Raw genomic sequence first — 24,842 nt, 5'->3', positions numbered from 1 at the left:
TATATACATTGTACTGACTGTTGATGATATGGTCGGTAACGAATTATTTCTTTTCACGATCATGTGAAATGAGTTATTTATATACGTTGTACTAATTGTTGATTAGCAATTGTTTGATTTAAATTAGCGATTAATATGTTTTATTTTGAATTACTATGGAATTATTATTATGGAAAAAGTATTTTCATGGGTGATTGCAGGAGAATATTGAAGAGAGGGGAAGCATTGCTAAATGGGATCATTGGAATGGGATGTTCGTTTGGTTTAGTCACCAGGATCGGCAGGTATGACCTTAGACTTCCTTGGAAGGGATACGATGACTTGTCCACAGGTTACATTATGGGACCTGCATGAGCTACTAAGGAAACAATATAGGAAAAACATAAAATAAACTAAATTAAAATATAATACATACCTTAAGCGATTTGTTTAATAATTTTTATCATATCATTATAATAAATACTTACATACGAACACAAATATAAAAATGAAATGGCACCAATAAATTAAAGTAACATAATCTAATGATGTCACCTCATCGATATACTTATGTGAACGTATATAATAATGTATTATAATAATAATAAAATGAAATTATAACTCTTCAACTCCTCCTTTTTCTTTATTTCTTTTCCCTCTTCATTTTTCAAATCGAATTAATGTTTGGGAATTCGATTGAACTTCCTGAAAACTGACAGAAGCCAAGAAGCCACAACTAGCTTTTAAAAGAAGCCGTGAACCAACCCATACGGCATCACTCTCTCCTTTGTCTGATACGTCTTCCCTTTAAGCCATGGGTAATCATTCAAGCCGGTGAGTATTCATTCACAGCCAAGCCATTCATTCCGTCTGCTCAACCAGCAATATACCATTCTTCCCTTCATCCGCTAGCGTTGCAATCCACAAACCAAGTCTCAAAGCTAGCAGGCGAAACAAATAGCCAATAGGAGTTCCGACTGAGAACAGGAGGAGCCATGTCTAGACCAACCTCAAGCACAACCCCAGGTCATGAATATATATGCATTCGTATTTCTTAATTCCTTCTTTTCTGAAGTATAAGTTCAACTGCAGCTGGCCACACTTTGCTGGGATAGAGGTTAATACAATACATGCCTTTGTAATTCTCGTTTTTTAAGTAGAAGTCCGATTGCAGCTAAGATTGAGTTTAATATACAATACATTGTTGTTAGTTCTTGCATTACTTAGAGTTCATTGAAGATCTTCATAGTAAAATCTTTGAGAATAAACATCTTTTATGAAATCGAATGGTAGATGTAGAAACTTAAATGATTATTTGAACCAACATCAATAACCATGCTATCATAATTTCCGAAACAAAGATTAGAGTACTCTTAGATTCTTTAACACCTAGGATTCACCAGCGATGAAGCCATCGAAATGGTGAAGAGGTGTAAATAAAACAAAATGATCATAATCTTTCAGGCACCTAGGATTCACCGGCAAAGAAGCCATTGAAATGGTGAAGAGGTGGAGTTAACTTGCAAGAACCAAGAATGAAATCAGATATGAATAACTATGTAATGAAACACTTAATAGCTCATGCTGTCCCTATAATAGAATTTGTTGTCAAGTCAAGTGGTGGTGATCGGGTCATTGAACCCAAACGGAAATCCTTGGCCAAGGTAGTTTATAGGCATATGTGCCATTCTATGATCACTTGATGTCCGTAGACGTTGATTGGGCACTCAAAACCGCCTAGTAACTCAGATGGCTGGACTGAAGAACATCCCAAACCTGATCTCGAGATAGGGAGGGCCATTTTAATATGTTAGGATGTGTAAGGATAAGTATGGTCCGAGGTTGGGAGGTTAAGCCTATGTCAATGCTTCTCCTTTCACCAATGCCAAAGCTTGCACAACCAGATAAAGGATCCTCCGTTATTATTATTTGTTTTCCACTCTTTTACTTGTTAATCATTTAGCATGAATATTAGATAGTCTTTTTAATTCAACTAGGGTAGTTAATTGCCATCTAAATTTGAATAAGAATATGTATACTTTCAGTTAAGCATGATTTCGGTTAAGGAAGATAGTCATTGCTTTATTTTTTTCAGCTGAATATGTTATCAGTTAGGATTGGTTAAATTGTTTACAATGAATATGTTTCTCATTATATCAGCTGAACATGAAAATACAGTTGGATTAGTAATAGTTGTTTAACCGAATATTAATACAGTTATTTCATGTTATTGTTAAAAGAAGTCTTTGTAATGTGAAATGGAATCAGTTATTTTTTAATCGTTAGAAGATATAGATCTTAAGATGTCTTTGAATTGGTTATGAAAATTCGTTTGTTACAGTGACTCACATGAGAAAATAAATGTGAGATTAGTAAGCACACATGCTTGCTATGCTCTTCTTTTTGAAGCTATTAGTAAATTTGATAAAGATAAGGAAGTGGCAATGCCACTTTATGACAAATGGATACAGAGGGTTGAAAAAATGTGGTTGACCTATCTAGGATCAAAGTTTCATAAACAAAGATCTTTGAAAATTTAGCATCCTGCTCCTTTTGTAAAAACACTATTGGACTTTCAGTTGCTACGAGATCACTTAGAAGCAGTGATTAGGGAGTTGCAGAGAGGTTTCAATGAGATAAAGGAGACTCATCTTCCCCCAATTCTGGATAGTAACAAGAATGTGAAACCTTTTCAACAGTAGAAGGATAAAGCCATGTCTAGTTTGGAAGCTACTATTGATGAAATCTGTCAAGGCATGAATAAGGACTTGTTACAAAGGAGTATGGACAAAATCATTGCCACATGGCTGTATTTTGACAATTTTGAGAGAGAAGTAAATCAGTGTGCTGTCAAGTATATTCCTTTCAGAAAGAAGTTTGATCAAGTGATGGATTTTGATTGGTCTACAGTGGAAGAATACAATGAATGGGTACATATGTATGTTAGTGAATAAAACACAACAATAAAATGTCACTGTTACTGAGATTACATAATTTTGGGGAAATTTACCATTCTCCTTTACAAACCAGGAAGTCACGGGCCCACCAACAAGTCTTCATCAGAGTGAACATGACTATGCGAGTAGAAGAAATATCTGCAATATGGTTGTAACTTCTTCCATGTCGTTTTTCTATTGTAGGTCCTCAATTTAGGTTATGGCGTATCCATCACTGGGTCCTTAGCTTGTTGCTGCCCTTATTCCTAAAAAAGGGGTAATCAAGATCAGACATGAGGGTCCAGAAATTCATGAATTGAAGTCATTTATCTAATTCTTGTTGGTCCTTTGTTTATGTTAATATCGTTTGGGATAAAGTAATACAATATACCAGAATGCAGGTTTCTATATAAAATGTCAGTGTCCTTTTTGCAAGTCTTATGAGTCTTATTATCAGTCACATTTTTGTACTCTCAATTTGAATATAAATGAAAATTGCAGAGAAGGTTTCTGGTTCAATGTCTCTCCAATTATGTACTTCTGTGTTTTGAAGAAATTGGAACAAGTTCTTTCCATTATTTTCAGTAGATCATTATGATGTATGTACCTGTTCATTGCTTTAATTCATGGAATTAATTAAAATGGATGAAACCAGCATGCAGATGCATAAAATACATTGTTGAATTTGATAAGCAGGATAGAACTTAGAGATTAATGATAAATCTGTTGCAAGGCAATATGGTTTTAGATCATGGAATTGTTGTGGCATAATGTGGGTGATATGAGTGACTCTTTTTCCAATTGGAAAGGCACTGGTCTAATTAGGTAGTGTTGTTATCAGATTTGTCAATATTTATGCAAAACTTTTATAAATAACCAGATCCAATGTACTTTGTAGTTGTTAAGAAAAATGGTGTTGTAATTTCTTACTGCACTCTTGATCTGTGTTAAATAGATAGTTAGCTGCTGTCTGACCTTTTCATTATGTTTAGAGGGTTTAAATGAGAGAATCTGCTATGAATGGCCTGACTGATAGGGGTGAAATTATATTAAATTCGATGTCATTAGGTATACCCACCTTGGTGTTGCAGAGCCAGAAGTGAAGAAGGATCTACATCTGAGTGCCTTGTCAGCTGTCCCAAATCTATTTAAATTGTTTAGCATAGAAGTTAGGTACTTCTTAGGCTTTTTAGCAGGTAACTTGGTAACATCTTTACATATGTAAACCCTGTCAAGTCAGGAGCCAATAGGGTTCACAAGCCAAATCCCCAAAGCACAAATAATTTTTTTTTTGACTTTTTAGTGTGCAAAAGATTGGGGACGGATGACTTTTCCCAATACAGTCAAGGGACATATCAAGCCATCCCCTTTTATTTGGGTGATGTCCCCAAGTCTTCAGGATGCCTTCATTAAATTTTTGAAAATCCGGGATGTGTGGAGACATCCTCTGGCCGTTCCGAAGTCTCTGAAACATCCTCAGTACTGGGATAGGGGAAATTAGGCCGGGGATGCTTCCTGGGCAACAATGATAATCTATCATTACGGAGATAATTTGTAGCTTTCAAAAAATGATTGTTAATCTAAAATATGTATTCTATGGCAAAGTATCTTTTGTTTCTTATGCTTTGATGCTATTAGAATCAGGTGGAAAATAGAAACAAATTGAAGATCTCATGGTTCATTCATTTGGTTGAAATTCCAAAAGAGTTGAATGGTGGAAACAACCCTGCATATTAAAAAATGTTCTTGGCATTTGACAAAGAAAAATGGATAACTAATGTATTGAAACATATCCTGAATGAAAAATTTCATTAAAAAGTAGATATTGTGGTGATGTTGAATAAGCAAAACATATTAGTTGATGGAGATGGCATTGTAACAAATACAAGAATTGACGGTAACAAATGGGAAAGGAACTCTTGAAATGGACTATGTCAATGAGGTAAAGGAAATCTATAAAAGATTGAAATGCAGATCCACATTGTTCTCAGTCGAATACAATTATCTCAAGGTCTGTTTGCAATATGAATCACTGTATGGCATGTTCACTTTTCAAGACATTACACAAACCAAACTCAGTATGTATCAAAGCATATTTCATTCTGGTTTGCAGAAGCTCAAGGTTTGACATATTTGGTATGGACATCTAGGGATACTGCAAACAGTACTGACATATGTTGCTCTCTCGCATGGATCATGTTTAAGTGGATATTTATTATTAAATTTAAAACTAAGTTGCCGGTTCGGGTTTAGTTCCAACTTCGAAGTTTGAGAACTGGTTCGCAAGTTCGTCAAAATTTCGGAAAGGGGTTTGGGTTCGTTAGTACAAAAACATGTAATATATATATATATATATATATATATATATATATATATATATATATATATATATATATATATATATATATATATATATATATATATATATATATATATGAAGCATGAGTTAAAATTAAAATGTAGCATAGTAGCATAAACACATTTAAACAACAAAAACTTTAAAACACCATAAATAGTTAAACTTGTAATCATAGTGATCATACCATCATATAGTAACATAGTTCAATCAACTTCAACATCAAAGATTCAAAATATTTAAAATATCAAGTTCAAGTATCATTGTTTCACGTTCATTGTTTAACTAATGGAATGAAAATCTTTTAATATTCTTAATTCTAAGTTCTTCCATCTTCATCTTCCTCTTCATATTCATCTTCTTCTTCTTCATGTTCTTCTTCTTTAATATTACTTGCACTAAGGCCAATGGGATCAGTAGTAGAAGCAACAATGATATTGAAATCAAAGTCATCAAAATCATCAATTGTAAGCCGAGCAGTGGAAGCATCGAAGTCCGCAATCTCTGCACCTACATCCCACTTCTTTGTCTCCCTTTCTTTTTATTCTTGATTCTTGTCAAAAGAATGCGCAAGTTGTTATACATAAATACCAGGGTCTGCTTTTTTTGATTGCAACCTATTGCGCTTCACAGAGTAGATGAAAGAATAGGTGCTCCAATTTATTTTTGATGCAGAAGAACTAGCAACCTATGAAGACAACATATGGTAAGCAATAAAAAAAAAATCAATTCAATATTATAAAAATCTAAAATCACTTTCTAGTCATGATTCTTTTGAAGATAAAGTGAGCTAATTTTTTTAAATAAAACATACTTGTGATATAACTTTGATTGCAAGGGGCTGCAATGTTTGGACTTTTTGGTCATGGAGGTACCACCAACCACAAGCATCCGTCTTGAACCGATGACGAAGAGCATCATTACTTAGACCTCTAGCATTGACAAACTCAATGAACTCATCCATGATTACATCTCTCATATCATCATTAGGAAATATTCTAACAAATGTTGCCTGGTACACATCAGACACTTCCATATCTCTATATGGTGGTGACCTTCCTGGTAGACTACAATATTGTGAGCTATAGTATTTGGGGGTCAAGGCATAGGCAAGCACATGTAATGGAGTGGTCATTTTGTTCCATCTGTCAAAATTAATTTTTTGCTCTTGTTTGAAAAAGGTCTTTTGTGGATCTTGCTCCTCATTTATAACTTGCTTGATCTTCTCAAGTATTGAGTCTATGCCATCGTAGATCTGTCCAAGGCAAGGCCTATCCATGTCAGTGTACCTAAGCATGCTCATAATGGGCTTGGTGATCTTAAGGAGATATTCCACACGTTCCCACCATGACTCAGTCAATAGCCTATCCTTTATTTTGTTTGCCCTTTTAGTGTTCTTTTGTTCCATACACCCCAGTTGTGGCTGATTACCATACCTTGAAGTGCATCTTTCGCTTGCACAAGTCGTCTTAAGACGATTATATGTGATACAAAACGGGTCTCAACAACCTGTGACATAAATTAGAGCAAAAATCCACAACTATTAGCTACATATTTTAGAAAAGTATAGACATTGCACAAGTAAATTATGATAAATCAGAAATTGTCAAATATTAAAAATTAATTACTAACTTGAGTTTAAGTTCATTTACCTTCAATAGCTCCAATTTTGAGTGGTTTTTGAGAAGAGATTGAGTCATGTGATGGTTTGTGACAAACATTTTGGATGTCCTCAACCTCTTCATACACTGTTTTGATCTACTCAATTTGGTTCCCAAACTTTTGTAGCGTAAGATTGAGTGAATGGACTGCACAAGGTGTCCAAAAGATATGTTGATATCACGATTCAACCAACAAACCAGCTGCTCTACAATTCTTTGCATTGTCTGTTATGACTTGGACAATGTTTCTTGCACCTACTTGTTCAATGGCCTCAATTAGGATATTAACAATTAATGGCCCATCTTTTACTTTGCCCTCACAATCCATCGCTTTCAGAAACATTGCCCCTTTAGGGGACACCGCAAGGACATTGATCAAGGGATGGTTCCTAGATTCCTTCCACCCATTTGAAACAATTGTCACCCCTGTCTCAACCCATACGTCCCTTATGTGCTTCAATTGATTGTCAATCCGTTGGACCTCTTCATCCAACAAGGTGGTGTGCACTTTCTCATACCCGAGGCCACAATATCCTCTTGGAGCTTCATTGGCAACCCTCAATATGTCCTTCCAAAATGGAGAGCAGACAACATTAAAGAACAACCCATTTGCATCTAGGCATCTTCCCACCTTAATGGCAGCGATTTTCTAGCTTTTATTTTGAAAAGCAATTTCTAGTGGTCCCTTTGTTTTGTGTACAAGGGGGATAGATTCAGTGTCAGTGTCCATTGCGGTACGAAAGAAGGGGTGGTCTTGTACTATAACATCTGGGGGGATTGCATTCCCTTGCTCTTTTACTTTTACTTTTATTGCTATTGAGTTCTGTTGCCCTGCGTCCTTCTCTCTCTTCTGTTGCCTCATGCTCTTCAATAAATTTTAACACAGTTTCATTTGGTACAGGGGCACCTTTTTTGCCAGGGCATTTCTTGACTCTTCTTCAAGTGTAACCACATAAATAACCTACCACACGATAATAAGAATTATTTCTTTCTACACCACAACCTCGACATCTCCAACGGAATGCACCACCTCCTGGAAGGGGTTTTAGAATGTCTACATACTTCCATAGAGGAGAATTAGAGTTGGGTTCCATTCTTTGTTCGGTATTGCCTATTGATGAAGAGGTAGATGCCATTCCTTTCCCTATGGCAATAAATTATATACATGTTCATAATTTATATGCAAGAAAATGACAAATTGTGGAAAAATAGAAAAAGAACATATGAAGATTGAAAGAGAAATGGAAAAATGAAGAAACTAGAACAAAAACAATAGCAAATGGAATAAGATCTTACTTTTTCCAGCCATTGTAAGCATGCAAATGTGTATGAATGATGCACAAACACTTGAAGAACATCAACAAATCAATCTTCAAACTCCTTGCACAACCGGATGCTTGCTCAAAAACTTAATTGCTCTTCCTTAAGACAAAATAACTTGTTTGGAAACATAAAATGACAATGAGAGGCCACAAAAAGCAATTCGTAACAACTTTTAGGGTTGTGGACACCAAAAAACAATTAATTTTTGCCCAAAAAACACTTTTCTAGTCGTCCGTGGGGCCCAATTTGCTGTAGGTTCGAACTAGGTTCAAAATTTTGGAGTTCATTCACTTGGGTTCAATCCCAGTTTGAACCCAATCGAACCAGCAATGCCAAAACAGCACCTTGGTTGAACCAAGTTTGAACCGGACCCGAACTTCGAACTGGTTTGAACTTTTTTGGGTGCCGAGTGGGGGGGGGGAGGAGGTACCTGTGCAACTTAGATTTAAAATTTAAAAATATTCTAATAGGTTGTTGCTTTTTCAAAGGATGTTACCCTAAAGGGCCTTTTGTTTGTTAAATTATTTGAGAAGGCAAGGTCATCTAATTCGGTACCATTTTTTTTATCTTCTGTCTGTGAATGATGATATATCTATTCACAAAGATAATCATTAAGTGAAGAATATTTACTACATCTGTTAAAGAATTGAAGAGTTATTATTCCAAGTCTTTAACTTTTGATTTAATTGAATTGGCAGTTATTCTCTTTTTAAATATTAGCATTTTCTACTAATTCAAGCTATTATTTGTGGTGCTAATTAGTGCACCATCTATTATTAAAGTAGGGGAAGTATGACAGTTCAACATTATTTTTATCTTCAATTCTAATCTGAGTGATCAATCAGGACCTCTTTTTTAATTACAATAAATGAACAATTATTGATAACGTCCCCAAGTTAGTTGAGTCATATACCTAATCTCTTTTCTTGTGGTTAATCATTAAATATTCAGTTCTTTGTTTGCACAAAAGTCCATTTTTCTTTCCTCACAACCCTCCACAGCTGCATTAATTACATTCTCACATCCACAAGATAATCTTAGGAGGTTTGGACCTGTGCTAGCATATGTTTTCTCTTCTTAATGTTTTAACTTTTCCCCCTTACTGTGGCTTGAAGTTAGCTAACGTACATGTGGTTGCAGTACTGGATATTGATGCTGTTGGCACATTTACAATGAGTCAGGCAGCATTGAAGTATTTGAGGAAAGGTGGGGTTGGAAAGCCTCCTTCAGAGGCTGGTGTTATTTTAAACATAAGTGCTACATTACATTACTCAGCTGCCTGGTATCAAATTCATGTCTCTGCTGCAAAGGTTTGTCCTTAATCATTATACTGTTCTTGAATTAAGATTTGAATTAACTATTTAATAAATTTAAATGTTTCGGCATAAACACAAGAGTCATTTTACTTGCATAATAATATAAACAAGAAGTTATCTAGCAGACATTTGTTTTGTTTACAGGCAGCTGTTGATAGTCTTACAAGGTCTTTGGCTTTAGAGTGGGGGACAGATTATGGAATACGTGTAAATGGTATTGCACCTGGTCCAATTGAAGGTACTCCTGGAATGGACAAACTTTCACCCAAGGAAATCCTAGGTGATCTTCGGACAAAACAACCTCTTTATAAAGAAGGCGAAAAATGGGATATTGCTATGGCAATCATCTATTTGGCATCTGATACTGGTTAGTATTCTCGAACCTACTTAATAATTTTTGAGGGCTAGAGATTGTAACATTTTTCAATTACATCATCTTTTTTTCTCTCTTGTTAAGTAGATGCTGAACATGTAATGCAAAAATTTGGTAACAATATGCATGTAAAATTTTCTATATTTTCCTAGAATTACCAAATTGTTCAGTTATTTTGGAGTTTCTCTACCTTCGTATTATTCAAATTAACTGAGTCAGCAATGTTATAGCACCCTTGAGAGTTCCATGAAACTAGTAAGAAAATGAGAGCCATATATTTTGAAGTGATAGGAGTTTTTAAAATTGCACCTCTTGGGATTTTAGCATTTGCTCATTATGAAAAATATTAGATTCTTTGTATGTAGGAAAAAATAATAATATGGAACAAATGTTTTTGTATGTTTATATCTACTCTTAGGCAAAAACTTATACGTTATTGTCACCTAAAGCAAATATTTTCCAAAGCTCAAGTTGTACGAAACTTTTGGAAATCGGAAGTAGGATAGAACTATAGAAGATTTTATCATTGAAAGCAATGGATTTTGTCTTTCTCCACAATGAAATGTTGTGGACTGATGTCGCGCATATTATTACTACAAGAGGTCAATTGCATCAAGTTGTCTTTTTCTTCAAAAGCATGTTGTATTTAAATCTACAAAATTTGTCTTTTTGCAATAAATACTTTTCTATTCTCACTTTTTCTACATTTTCAGTTTATAGGAAATGCATTAATCATAGCTACTAGAAATTCCATTATAAGCATAAGTGCTTCGATACCTATACAAAATTTATGGTGATTGTCGATGCATGAGCATCCTTCGGTTCTTGGCAATCTTGCATCAACCAAAAAATATATTTGTTTTTAGTTTGTTCATTATTAGTCAATTTTTGTGTTTGTTGTGGCACTCCTCTGAGTTGGCTCATTATATTTTGTGGACCTTTTGGCATGTTCTTGGCATCGTGGTTTATCTTCATTTGGTTTCGCATCTCAATCCATTTCTTCTTGGTGGATATCTCTTTGATTTTGGCTCAGGCCTATTTGTTCTTCATGTTTTTCGTTTTAGCTTTCTGATCTTGCGAACCATTTCCTTGGTTTGCGAATCTATTTGGCTGATCATTCGATGTTCCTAAACTCTTAGCCAACCTTACTATGGGTGCACGCTTCATTTCAAATGTTTTTGGAGTTCTTCATGATTTGGGTTGCAACCTATATTTGGTATCATGTTTTTTCACCTTGGAGATTGTGATCTCTCTTAGCTGACTGGATGCATGCGACGTCTTATATATTGATGAATTTATTCCTTTAGTTGGCAGAGCGCTTATGAAGGATAATTAGTCTAGATTCACATTGAGGAAAGTTTGGATTTCAATATGTAATTAGTTTTGTATGCCTATTATGTAAGCTTGCATGTTGCCAACCAATTGTATTTGATTTCATGAATCTATGATAATGCAAACATATGATCTTGCATTCTCTTTGTTCCTTTTTGTTGTTTCTGCTGTGTCTCTTGTCACATGACATGGACAATTCTTATCGAGGAACCTCCTGTTGTGGTTGCATTAAGTGGTACCAGAGAAGGTTTTTATTCCTATTTGAGAAAATCTTAATTTCTGAGGTTGCAAAGTCTTGTTGATATTTGCTATGAGGTGGTAGATTGAAGATTTGAGCCACAATTGCAAAGAGTTTGGGCAAGATGGATCAAAGAGAAAATCCTAGAGGGGAGTGAGGAGAGATGCACATGTGTTGGATATGTTGAGACATATTGCAACACGATTGGAAGCTATTGAGATGACCACAGTGATGAAGAAATAAAAGAAATCATGGCAGAAGAGCAACCGAAGCTTGGTTAGGGAGATGGAAGACATGCATGAGCTCTAACTAGGATAAATATCAGACCACATTTTAGTTCACCAGACTATGATGGTATGTTGGATTTAAATGAATTGCTTGATTGGATTGTAGAGGTGGAAAGAATTTTGATTTTGAAGGTATTAGGGAGGACAAGAAGGTGAAGTGCGCTTCCACAAAGTTGAAGGGACATGCATCACTGTGGTGGGAAAATTTGCAAATTGATAGACAAAGGAGTGGCAAATAGAAAACCAAATCTTGGGATAGGATGGTAAATAAGTTTTTACCTGTGGATTACCAAGTGAATTTGTCAAGGAAGTTGCAAAACCTAAAGCAAAACAAATCTAATGTGAAGAAGTATACTGAGCAATTCTAGAAGTTAGAAATCAAATCTGGTCATATTGAGGATTATGTTGAACGATGTGCAGGGTATCTCAATAGCTTCAATATCTATACAAGATGAGATAAGGTTAATTGAGTTTCAAAGTGTGGAAGAGAGTTACAAATATGTCTTGAAGGCTGAAGAAAAGTTGAATAAAAGACATGAGCAAAGACAAAGAGGAAGTGGAGGAAGATTTCAGAGGGGAAGAACATTTATTGAAGGTGGAAGATCTTATGTGGAGCAAAACAAGGGCAAGGTAGATGGAAAAGAAGATAGTTCACACCAAAGGGAGGATAGAAACTTTTATAGGAATGGTGGACAAAATAATTATAGGAGAGATGATAAAATGGTGTTTAGAGGAACTAGTTTTAAGTGTGGAGGGTAAGGAGACTGAGGATATTTGTTCAAAGTTGTAGGATTTGTCAAGTTGCAAAAGGGAGTAGTCAGAACTTAGGATTGTATATACTACAAACCTTTGACATTACCAAATAGACCTTGGGAAGACATAAGCAAGGATTTCATACTTGGTTTGCCTAAGACACAGAAAGGGAATGATTCTATGTTTGTGGTAGCAGATAGATTTTCTAAGATAACACAGTTCATTAAGCAAGGATTTCATACTTGGTTTGCCTAAGACACAGAGAGGGAATGATTCCATGTTTGTAGTAGCAGATAAATTTTCTAAGATGACACATTTCATACCTTGTAAGAAAACAACAAATTTAGTGCATATAGAAAACCTATTTTTCAAGGAGGTTGTGAGATTGCATGCGTTACCCAAAAATTATTGTTTCAAACAAGGATACTAAGTTGGTTATTTCTGGAGGACGCTTTGGAAGAAAATGAAGACAAAACTGAATTTTAGTCTTACATTTCATCCACAAACAGATGGACAAACAACGGTAGTGAACAAAAGTTTGGAAAATTTACTAAGATGTTTGGTTGGAGAGAAAGTTGAAAGTTGGGATTTAGTTGTTGCTCAAGTAAAGTTTGCAAACAACAATTCAGTAAACAAGAGTATGGGGAAGACACCGTTTGAGATTGTTACAAGTCACAACATTATGCGAATACCAACCAAGATGTTCGGATTTTACCGATTTTTATTTTTATTTAAAAGTTTGATCATGTTCGCCATATGTTCGTTCGGAAAAACCAACTTTTTTTTCCATTAACTAAACATTTAAATCTGCTATTTTTAATTTATAAAAAGTTGTTTCCGACCCATTAAACGTACAATAACTATGTGCTTATTTCGCTAGTTTGAGTGTTGTGTGTCGGATTGAGAGAGTTTCTAAACAAATTGCAGACAAATCTCTGAGTTGAGGAAAGTGGAGACAAATCACTCTACGTTTTATTCTCAGACTCCAGTGTCCTACCTTGACTTGACTTTTCTTTTGTAGAGTTGTAAGAAGAAAATCAATATAGTTCAAAACTTAGTTCATTAATATTTTTAATAAAAAATTAATCAATAAATCAAATTAAATCAAATTTGATATATTAATTTTTGAATAATATAAATTTTAAAATGTTATATTTAATTAGTATAGACAGTTAGAATAAAAAAGTCATATTTGTTAAGTTTAGATAGAGTGTCATTGTTGTATTTGAATACACTTTAAATATGCAACTAGAATTGCCGAACTTCTAAGGAAAGAATATTAATTGATTTCTATATCCTGTCTTGGTCTGATCGATTTGATATTAATATTACCTCAAAGAGGCATGATTACAAAAGGCATGTCATGAGTGGACATATCTCATGTTCGTTCATGAAATGACTTTACATTTAACAACTTAGTTAATGTAATCATTAGTTTCTTTAGCTAATACATTGCCTAATATAGCTCTAGGCAAATCGTTAATCTGCTATAGCCTTATAGATCATTTTCTCGATCACAAAGAGGCTCATACGATCATGTTTAGGAGAGGACAGATATACTTGGAATCTATAAGTGCAATTAGAGTTTCGATCCTCCAATGAGGTGATAGAATTATAGTCATATAATTCATTACCCGAATATTTGACCGAAGCTACAATGCCTTAACAATATTAAATTAAATTAAATATAATAAAATTATGTTATATTATAATTTTATTAAATTAAATTTTATAAACATATATAATATACATTTTATAATAGATGTTTATAAAATTATTGTTTAAAAATTACTTAATTTTTAAAGATAAATGTTTATAATTTTTTATTTACAAATGGCATTTTTGGATGTATTATTTATATTTAAAAATAAATAAAATTATATAGACGAAATTGATTCTGTTGTCGGTAGAAACTGTGTCAGCCGACGAGGTGATTGTCGTCGGTGTTTTTGTATTCTGTAGCTGACGGGTAAATAGTTTGTAGCAGACATAATGTTTGTGGCCGACGGACTCCTTCGGGAAGGTTTGGCGGATAGTATTTATATCCTGTCTGGGATCATTGTAAATCATCTTCTATCATTCATCTTATCTTATCAAGCATAATGTAAGGTTTTGGCATATGCGAATAATCTAAGGAATTCTGCTGTTCGTGTTCCATTGTTTGTATGCATTCATTTTACCTATACGGTAAACATTTGGCGCCTTTGCCTTATGAATCTGGAAGGTGGGAGGAATGAAGATTAATGCCAAATCAGCTTAACAAGGATCGAAATAAGGCCAAGGGAAAAGATGGAATCCATACTGCACAAGAACATTTAATTCTGGCATAGCAGGCAGACCGCCAAAGGAGATTCCAGAAGATTGCCGACGGAAACCGAAGCACGGAAGACTTGTTGGAGGAAACGCGACAGCGGGTGGAATTGGTGGAAGAAGCACAGGAGGAGTTTTTGAATTTGTGTTCGCCGAGGGAAGAGAATCTAGACGGAAGAGCATCGACTCGCACAGCTCGAAGTGCTGACGGAGCAAGAGCGTGGAGTGAACTCTTCGTCTAGGATATACTTCCGCAGGGGACAACTTCAGAACACCCTTCTTCACCAAGGTTCGCAGCTGTTGAGTTTGATGGTGTGGGAGTGCAGACCGCTAGTGTGGGAGTGCAGTCTGCCGATGTGGGAATGCAAACCGCTGGTGTGGGAGACCAGTCCGCCGGTGTGGGAGTACAGGCTGTCGGTGTAGGAGTGCAGACAGCCGATGTGGGAGTAAAGAGCGGCAGTGTTGCAGGACCGAGCAACGCCTGTTTACAAAAACCAATTGTGATGGCGGGACCAAAAGAAAAATTGTCGAAGTTTAATGGCGATGGTACAGCCGATCCCATTCGACATTGCAAAACATGTGAAACAATCTGGAAGGCAAATGGGATAATTGATGAAGACGATTGGATGAGGCGATTTTTGGCCACCCTATGGGGCATAGCAATTGATTGGTTTACTGATACAGATCCACAAAAGCTAAACAGTTGGGATAACATTAAAAAGGAGTTTCTGGCAGAATTTAAACTGTTGCGGGATGATAATGAAATTGTACCAGAGATCTTCAATACTAAGTAGGGGAAGAACGAAACCATCCGCGTTTACGCCAGGAAAGTAAAAGACTTGATAAACAAAATGGAAATTAAGCTGGCGGACAAACTTTAGAAAAGATGGTTCGTGGAAGGCCTACACTCGAAGTTGCAGAGGAAAATGAAAATTGTGCCACCGTCATCATATACGGAAGCTTATAACAGAGCATTGGACCTCGAAAGTGAGCTGAAGACAAAGAAGAAGACGAAGACTAGCTCATCTGATTCGGATGACGACGAGCCTGCCGGAGGTGATAGCAGCGACGAGGAAGGCAATAGTAAGAAGGTTCGTGCCCTCCAGAAGGACATGATCCGCATGATGGAGTTTAAAAACATGCAGAAGGAGCCAAAAAGTAGTGATTTGTGGTGCACGGAGTGTAAGACTGACGGTCATACTAAAGGATCGTGTCCAACAAACCAATTTTGTGACATTTGTCAGATCATGGGCCATTCGACAAAAGATTGCCCCTTTAACATGAAGACAAGAGGATCTCCGTAGGTGCTTTTTACACAGGAGGCTTCCCTGTCGGGCAGTACCGGAAATACGAATAGCGCAAGTGCCACATCCTGAGGGTACAGGAAAAATAACAGAGGGCAAAACAACAACAACAATGCGAACAATAACAATAATAATGGGAGCCGAAGTCGAACCCAGTATGATGCAAACGGATGACCGATTGTTCAATGCTGAGCATGTGATTTGTGGGGTCATTTTGTGCGGGATTGTACAATGGCAAACACACCGAAATTATTATGCAGATGGTGCGGACCCCGTGACCATGAAGATGCCAAGTGCCCAAAGTCTGGAGTAAACGTGATCACTGTCGGCACGGATGAAGAGGAGGTTCTGGCAATTACGTGGAGGCAAGCAAAACTGCCGGCGGAGGAAAAAAGAAAATTGGGGGAAGCGCAGGCAGAAATTGGAAAGGCATCATCGGCAGGGACATCTAAGTTGAAGGACATCATCGACACCTTGGCAAGGAACTTCGCAGAACAAAACATTGTACGACAGATCTTACAAACGGAGATACTGATAAAGTGATCTTCTCACAATGCCCCAGTTACGGACGACCATTCTGAATCGTACACCATTTCCGAAAGCAACAGAGGACACAAGAAGGGACAGTAGTCCAACGACGGCAACAGACTCAATGTTGCTGGCACTCACATTCGGACGGCATTCGGCTATCATCAAGATGGGGATGTTGAGAAATGTTCTGATAGACAAAATTGTCGACGGAGGGTCCGGCGTGAATGTGTTGCCGGAGGACACTTGGAAGAAGTTAGGAAAGCCGACGCTGTGGCCACCTACATTCCAGTTGCTCACGGCGGACCACCACGGGATCAAACTGTTGGGAACCTTGAGGGCACAACTGGTAACTATTGGTACGCAACCATTTTTATTGGATTTTGTGGTCATTCCATTGAAAAGAAAAGGATATGATGCTATTCTCAGACGGACTTGGTTGGTGCAAGCAAAAGTAAAACATGATTGGAAACGAAATACCCTACAATGGAGCGCGAAGGCAAAAGATTCATAATTGACCTGCACACACAAATGGTAGGTGAGGAGGCAGCATCGTCAGACTCAAAAGGTGAAGGCGATAGTGACGACGAAAGAAATGACGACGAAAAAAAGAGGAGAATGGAACCGAACGACGGAGGAGTATTGACACTAGGAGGATCAAATGATGACGACCTAGACTCGGTGAATGGCCTTTACCACTGGCAGATAGAAGACTACGAATTGTTTCTGAGTTGTAATATGCTAAGGGTCAACGAAGGTGAGAAAAAAGAGGAAAATGAGTGTTTGAAGGAATACAGAGCAGCGGAAGAAGGAAAGGCGGTTACACCTGAAGGTGAGGGGAAGAACATACAGTCCAAACCTAGAAAAAAGAAAGATCCCACCATTCAGTATACGGTGAACGAACCGCACAGGAAGAAAAGAATGCATTGCACCATAAAATTACTTGAAGGGTACCGACAGCAAGGAAATAAGCTAGATGCGCGACGACCGCAAGCACAGTGGGTGACAGAGGTGACACAGAACAGGCATAAGGCGTGGCATGACAAACTCAACAGGTTTCAGCCGAGGCAGTTGGTACTCAAGTATGATGGTCGGAATGAAAGCAAACAGGAAAGGTTTAAGGCAAGATGGGTTGGACCATACCAGATCCGAGAAGTTGGCGACAATGGAGCAATTAAATTGTCAACCTTGGACAGGGAAGAGATCCCTTAGGCGGTGAACAGGTCCAAATTGAAAACATACCGCACCCGGAAGATTTCATCACCGTCGCTGTCGCCGTCGAAGAAGTCGTTGCAGAGTGATCCGACGCTGTTGCCGTCGCTGAAGAAGTTGTTGCCGAATGATCTGAGGGCTCCGTCGTCGTCGTTGCAGAATGGCGACGGTTGGAGGCAAAATTGAGGTGTTCTTTTTTTTTTGAATTAAAAAAAAATTTAAAAAAAAAATTGAAAAAATATATATATAAAAAAGAAAAGTGAAAAAAATAAATAAAAAAATTAAAAAAAAAAGTGAAAAAAAAATGTTGGCGGACTGTGCCTCGGGCAAGCTGTCCGTGGGAGTTGCTCTGCGGGCCTGGGAGTGGAGATTCGAAGTGTCGGGAGTGAGAAAGGTGCGTGGAGGACTGAAAATTTTTAGTTGGAGGCGTAGGAGGATGGGAATACAGGAAGAGTAAAGAGGTGCGTGTGTAAAGCCTAGTAGCTGAGAAGTGGAGGAGCAAAAAAAAAAAAAAAAAAACCACGACGGATTGGGGCGGTAGTTGCCAGGAAGAGTGAAGAATCGGCAAAAAATGATAGAAACAGTGTGTTCCATGCAGTTTTGTGTGGGTTTCAGAGTGCTAATTTCGTCTTGGCGGCGAGGGGCACTGCCCCTTGACCCCGCCCTGTACTGCGACAAGGAGCGCATCTGGGGCGTTGCCCCAAGACCCCGCGGGGCTGCCCCTCGACCCTACCTGGGGCGTTGCCCCCTAAACCCCCAGTCGTTGTGGATATTAGTCGTGAAGTGTGACTAGTTGAGAAGACTTGAAGTTGTTGCAGGCATGGAGTGTCTATGTACCAGAGGCACTGGGAGTAGGTGTTGGCTGAGAGGCTGTCTTGGTGGATGCGTAGAGAGCTCGGGAGGAGCTGATCATCCAGTTGGAGGTAGTATAGCAACACTTAGCTCAGTGGACCCAATGTTGGAAGCAGAGAAAGCAGCACGGGTGGCTATCAAGGTCAGCTTGAGGAGACAGTATTGTGTTAGCAGAGGCTACAGATGTAACGGGATGAATGTGGAAGTGATGTGACGGAAGCAGATTTTTTGTTGTAGTCACTTTGTTAATGTATTTTGGTTGTTAATTCATCTCGAATATTTTGTAATTGTCATCCGAAGACGACTTTTTCTTTTTGGGGGGATGATGTCGTCGGTAGAAACTATGTCAGCCGACGGAGTGATTGTCGTCGATGTTTCTGTAGCTGACGGGGTGATTTTCGTCGGTGTTTCTGTATTCTGTAGCCGACGGGTAAATAGTTTGTAGTAGACATAATGTTTGTGGCCGACGGACTCCTTCGGGAAGGTTCGGCGGATAGTATTTATATCCCGTCTGGGATCATTGTAAATCATCTTCTATCATTCATCTTATCTTATCAAGCATAATGTAATGTTTTGGCATATGCGAATAATCTAAGGAATTCTGCTGTTCGTGTTCCATTGTCTGTATGCATTCATTTTACCTGTACAGTAAAATAAATGAACGCATACAGACAATGGAACATGAACAACAGAATTCTTTAGATTATTCGCATATGTCAGAACATTACATTATGCTTAATAAGATGAAATAGTAGAAGATGATTTACAATGATCCCAGACGGGATATAAATACTATCTGCCGAACCTTCCCGAAGGAGTCCGTCGGCCACAAACATTATGTCTGCTACAAACTATTTACCCGTTGGCTACAGAATATAGAAACACCGACGACAATCACCCCGTTGGCTACAGAAACACCGACGACAATCACTCCGTCGGCTGACACAGTTTCTACTGACGACATTCGAATTTTTCTCCTAATTTTTACCCTTTTTAAACTTCATCCTAATTTTATGGATACCGAACTCGGATTCGAACTTTGTGACTTAGGTTACAAGCATGAAAATTAAAGGAGTATTAGAATTCAGGAGCATCAGCCTTGAGGATAATAGAAGTGCAGAAGCAGAGGACTTTTCAGAACACATGAAGTCATTACATGATCAGGTGAAACAACATTTGGAAGACGTGAACCAAAAGTATATGGGGAAGGCATATGAGAAGAAGAGACAAGGAATTTCAAGCTAGAGATGAGGTAATGGTATGTTTGAGAAAAGGAAGATTCCAGTTGGAACATACAATAAGTTGAAGTTGAGGAAGTTTGGACCTTGTAGGATCTTAGGAACATTTGATTCAGGTGATGCATATGAAATTGAGATGCCAAATAATACCTCACTATGAGTTCGCACTTCATTTTAGATCTTTCTGGACGAGTTCTTCATGATTTGGGTCTTGACCTATATTTGTTATTACGTTTTCTCACCTTGGAGATTGTTATCTTTCTTGGTCGATTGGATGCATGCAAATGTCCTATATATTGATGCATTTCTTCCTTTAGTTGGCAGATCTCTTATGGAAGATAATTCTTCTAGATCCACATTGTGGATAGTTTGGATTTCAATCTGTAATTAGGCATGTATCCTATTCTATAAGCCTGCATGTTGCTGATGAATTGTATTGATTTCATGAATCTATGATAATGCAAACATCTGATTTTGCAATTCTCTCCATTCCTTATTGTTGTTTCCGTTGTGTGACTCTTGCTGCACGGCTTGGACAGTTCTCATTGAGGACCCTCTTACTGTGGCTGCATCATATGTTCATATTAAATAATTAATATAGCCCTTACCATATTCGTTTATTCATGTACTCAAATTTGATTGACAAACCCATCTCCATATCAGCAACTGTACCCCCATGTTTCTGGGTAAGTATGCCATTAATGCACAATTGAGTTTTAGTAAATTAGAACTAAATAAGTGTCCCTAATAACTTAAGTTTCAAAATATATATGATCCAATTGACTTTTAATGTAGTGGACAGTCTTGTATCTAATTGCGGATGATGTTTGATATAACTGAACAGGCCTGTAAGTTGATAACTTAGATTGAGGCTAAGCTCATCTTATATACAACTGTACATGCTTGTAACTTGATAACTTAGATTGGGGATAAACTCATCTTATTGTCCACTCTATTAATTGTGGTTGTTACTCTTATAAAATTGCAGTATCAGAACCATCGCCATTGATTGACTGGAATGGATAAGCCATCTGCCTAAAGCACTGTAAAACTATCCTTAAATGATGTTTGGGGGGCTTTAAGATTAAGTAACAACAAGTCTCTAAACAGTTGCAACACTAACTTTTATGTAAGACATAAGCTAGCTGCTATGTACTGCCTCTGAACTTATGAAGAAGGGCATAGATTCCATAGAACATTAAAAAACCATTTCTTCCCTCAAATAGAAAGCTAGAACTTAGAAGGAAAGGCAACTTTAAAGAAACCCAAATTTAAAAACAATATTTAATAACATGCCAACATGTAGAAATAGTTTTATGTAACTTCGAAATTCCAACAGTGAAACATCTAGAACATTTTGGCTATGAGTCAACCATAATATTGAAGGCTCTTCATAAAAGCTTTGCATTGGAAAGGAGTTCATCCAGTTTGATTATTGGATGATTAGAGAAATTGGAGCAGACATTTGGAAAATAATGTAATATCATGTATTTCTTTTGTTTTGACAATTTGTAAGTATACTCAGGAGTCACGCCTTCTTTGTAGTTGGGACATTTTGACTGTTTTAGGTAGGTGTAGTTGAAAACATGTTCTCTATATTAGCACTTCGAAGAAAGATGTAGACTCTTAGCTTGTTGGTTTGAAAGAAGAGAGGCTCTTGTCACTGTTGTCTGTAGAGGGCCTTTCAAATGTACGACCCTCTGTACCCGCTTTTACTTCTTGAAATGATATAAGGTGTCTAATTTTAAGAAATATGGTGATCTTTTGGAGCATATTTATGAAGACTTGTTACCATGCACTTGCTACATCTTTCTATTGGCTGTTCTGCATGCTAAGTATGCAAGTGTCAAAATTATTGTGAAAAAGTAGTTATGATTCCTTGAAGTCTGAACTTGTAAGCTAAAATGGATAATGCTGATTTACGGAAGGGTCTCGAGGATCAGGGATTGACATGACATAACATGAATTTCTGATAATGATGCACCAGTAAATGTTAAAATAAATCCAGGCGCCCTCTAGAGCTGTTTTCCAAATCAAACTTATCCTCCAATTCAGTGTGAAAGAATTCCCAATATTTATTCTTGAAGTGGTAGTTTGATTTCACAACATGTTTTAAGATTATAGCAACTTTTGCTTCTGCATTTCCCGAGATTCCAACTCGAACACATTCTATATCCCTGTTTAATGTTATTGTTAGGAATTTAAAGACATAAATATTACAGTTCCATGCAAATATAACAAATAAACCAGAGGAATAAGAACACAAACAAAATGAAGAATACCCAAAGATTTAACATGATTCACCCAATCCTAGGCTACATCCACCTAATAAAGAGTTCAATCTTATTATCCAGTGAATCAACCTGATTACAATTTGCAATCCCTTGCAACTCAATACTGATGTAAGAAGCTACTAAATTATCATATGAAAATTTCTAACCCTAAGCCATTTAACAAGACTTATGTCGGTTACAAAAATTAGGACTAGAACATGTTGGCCAATAGAAAGAATAACTCCCGACCCCACCCTACATCTCCAGGGGCTTCGCCCCTAGACTCCGCAAGGGGCACTTCCCCGAAACTTTCATAGAGAAAACTGGGGGGAAACCGCATCGATAAAAGTGGGGAAAATAGCCTCTGAGCCTGATGAGGCTCCATATAAAAATAGTTATCATATGAAAACTGATGTAGGTGTCTAATGTTTCTTTACCTTGAATTCAGCAACTGGAGAACCCTGCTAATTTATGATTTGGTCTATTCTTAACACTCGTAGCTGCCATTTCAAAGCAGGTTTCTTTTGTTGAAGCTTGCATTCTTTTAATTTGGAAGTTTCCTAATTGTCAAGGAGTCTCAATTCAAGTAGAGTATGCTCTTTGTTGCTCAATGGATAGCCCTATTTTCTGTTATGTTTTCTTTTCCCAATCCCTTATCTCTGTTGCTTCATTTTTGCCAACTAAACTCCTTGGCGCCTCCATTTCTTCTTGACTATCCTTGTGAAGCATGTCCTATGTGACATGGTCAGTTCCACTGCCACTGTAAAATGGGCCAATTCCAATTGAATTTTATAAATTCTAGATCGTGAATGCTTCTATTTGATAACTAAATTCATTTGCTATATCAGGAATATATCCATATCCATGGTTATTTTGAACAACTCATTTTATTGTGTATCTTGGTGGTGTGGTGGATGTTGTATTATGGTTTGTGGTTGTACTTAAATCTATTGTTTTTTTGGGCTAGCGTCTCACATTTCTAATGAGGGTGGATTTGCATAACTCATCTATGGTACAAGTACCTGGTCTAAACATAAGTCATTGATAAAATGGTTTATTTTCATGTTATATGTTAAGTGAATAAATTGAATTTCTCAATCTATTGACATTCTAAAAAATGTTGTCATTTTTCAGGCAAGTTTGTGAATGGAACTGTACTCGTTGTTGATGGAGGACTGTGGCTTAGTCACCCACGATTTATGCCAAGAGAAACTATCAAATCCATCTCCAGAGTTGTTGAGACCAAGTCTAGAGCCACAGACTATACCGCTAAAAGCAAGTTATAAAACATCAAGGATTTGTTTACTCTCTAAAAGTTTAAAAATACCAAGCTTTATCTCCCTCTTTTAAAGGGATCTGCTACCATTATTATTGTGATTTTTTAACTTCAACTGATCTTATAACATTTGCTAGGAAACTAAAAGGGAACAACTATGTTGATCTATATAATTCATTAACTCATAAAAAGGTCAAGTTGAAATCTTCTTTCGCATCATGGTTAAAAGCTTTACAAATGAAATCTGCTTAGGTTCCAGAGATAGTGATAAGGTCAATTACTTAATTTTTGGTTAAGTACCATAGTTTTCTTTATTCATTTCATGACAAGGTTCCCTTTCTGTTCTAATAGCATGCTATAATGATTTCCACACTATTTATTTCTGGCAAACAAGGATAGATAACAATGATCTGTCATTATAGTGTTGGACCTGGATGTTATCAGGCTGTAGCTATTTTTTAGTATATCATATTTATTACATTTTTGGTTGGTAATGCTTAGTACCAGGAGAAGCTTTCAGAATGATTTTGTACACCATGTTTTGTAGAAATTAAGACTTCAAATCAACCATTTTGGTTTGACAATAATTATGGGCGCCCAAATCTGGTTTCTAATTAATCTTCCTGATGATGAACTGCTATCTACAGTTCAAAATGAAATTCTCCAAAATCTGGCGGATTCAATAAATCCATGAGCATTTCTGTCAACATTATGGATTGTGAACACTTTAACACTTAAATGTGCTAATGTCCATCCATCTCTTGTCTTTATGGATACTAGAATATTTGATAAACTTGTTAATTATTCTTGCCTTCCAAATTTTGGATTGAGTCACTTTTAGGCTCAAATACGGAAACCATTCAATCTCATTCAGTCCCAAATTAGGTTTCCTACAGTTGATATGTAACACCAAAATGGAAAATGTTTGATTTTAATTTTTACAGCATAGTTACTTGTGAGTCATAACCTAAACCCTGTTACTCATCTACTTCTTGGAGTGCAAGTCTCTCTCCCCCAACCCCCCACCTCCCTCTCTCTCTTCCTTCTGCTCCTGTCTATAAATTAACAAAGAAGGATACTGCTGTGAAGAGAAACAGAAGACAGCTGAAAGGAGAAGAGTAATCCTTTCAATTTTTGTGCAAGAAAATTCTATGGACCTCTGCAAATACCTGGCTGAGTTATAATAAAAATGAAAAAACATTTGAAATATGTGATAGAGGCGTGAGGCATCCTGCAAATAGAATAGAATCACAAAGGTACACTGTTTCCTTATTTGTGGAACTGTGTCTGTTGTC

General features: G+C 36.9%; 1 protein-coding gene across 1 annotated transcript in view; it reads left to right on the top strand.

Annotated features, from left to right (window-relative positions):
- LOC149554198 (peroxisomal 2,4-dienoyl-CoA reductase [(3E)-enoyl-CoA-producing]-like) overlaps nt 1–23,763 on the top strand; it is a 96,652-nt gene extending 72,889 nt beyond the window's left edge. Inside the window, exons 3-5 of the mRNA XM_089789437.1 lie at nt 9,396–9,565; nt 9,716–9,938; nt 23,406–23,763. Of these exons, the coding sequence (XP_089645563.1) occupies nt 9,396–9,565; nt 9,716–9,938; nt 23,406–23,557 (545 nt within the window). The 3' untranslated portion in view covers nt 23,558–23,763. The remainder of the gene's footprint in view (nt 1–9,395; nt 9,566–9,715; nt 9,939–23,405) is intronic.
- The last annotated feature ends 1,079 nt before the right edge of the window (nt 23,764–24,842 follow it).

This window comes from Cupressus sempervirens, chromosome 6 (assembly GCF_028749045.1).
Source record: "Cupressus sempervirens isolate cs-2001-9-10 chromosome 6, ASM2874904v1, whole genome shotgun sequence".
In the NCBI taxonomy this organism is placed as follows: domain Eukaryota; kingdom Viridiplantae; phylum Streptophyta; class Pinopsida; order Cupressales; family Cupressaceae; genus Cupressus; species Cupressus sempervirens.
This window is presented reverse-complemented; position numbering and strand designations above follow the sequence as displayed.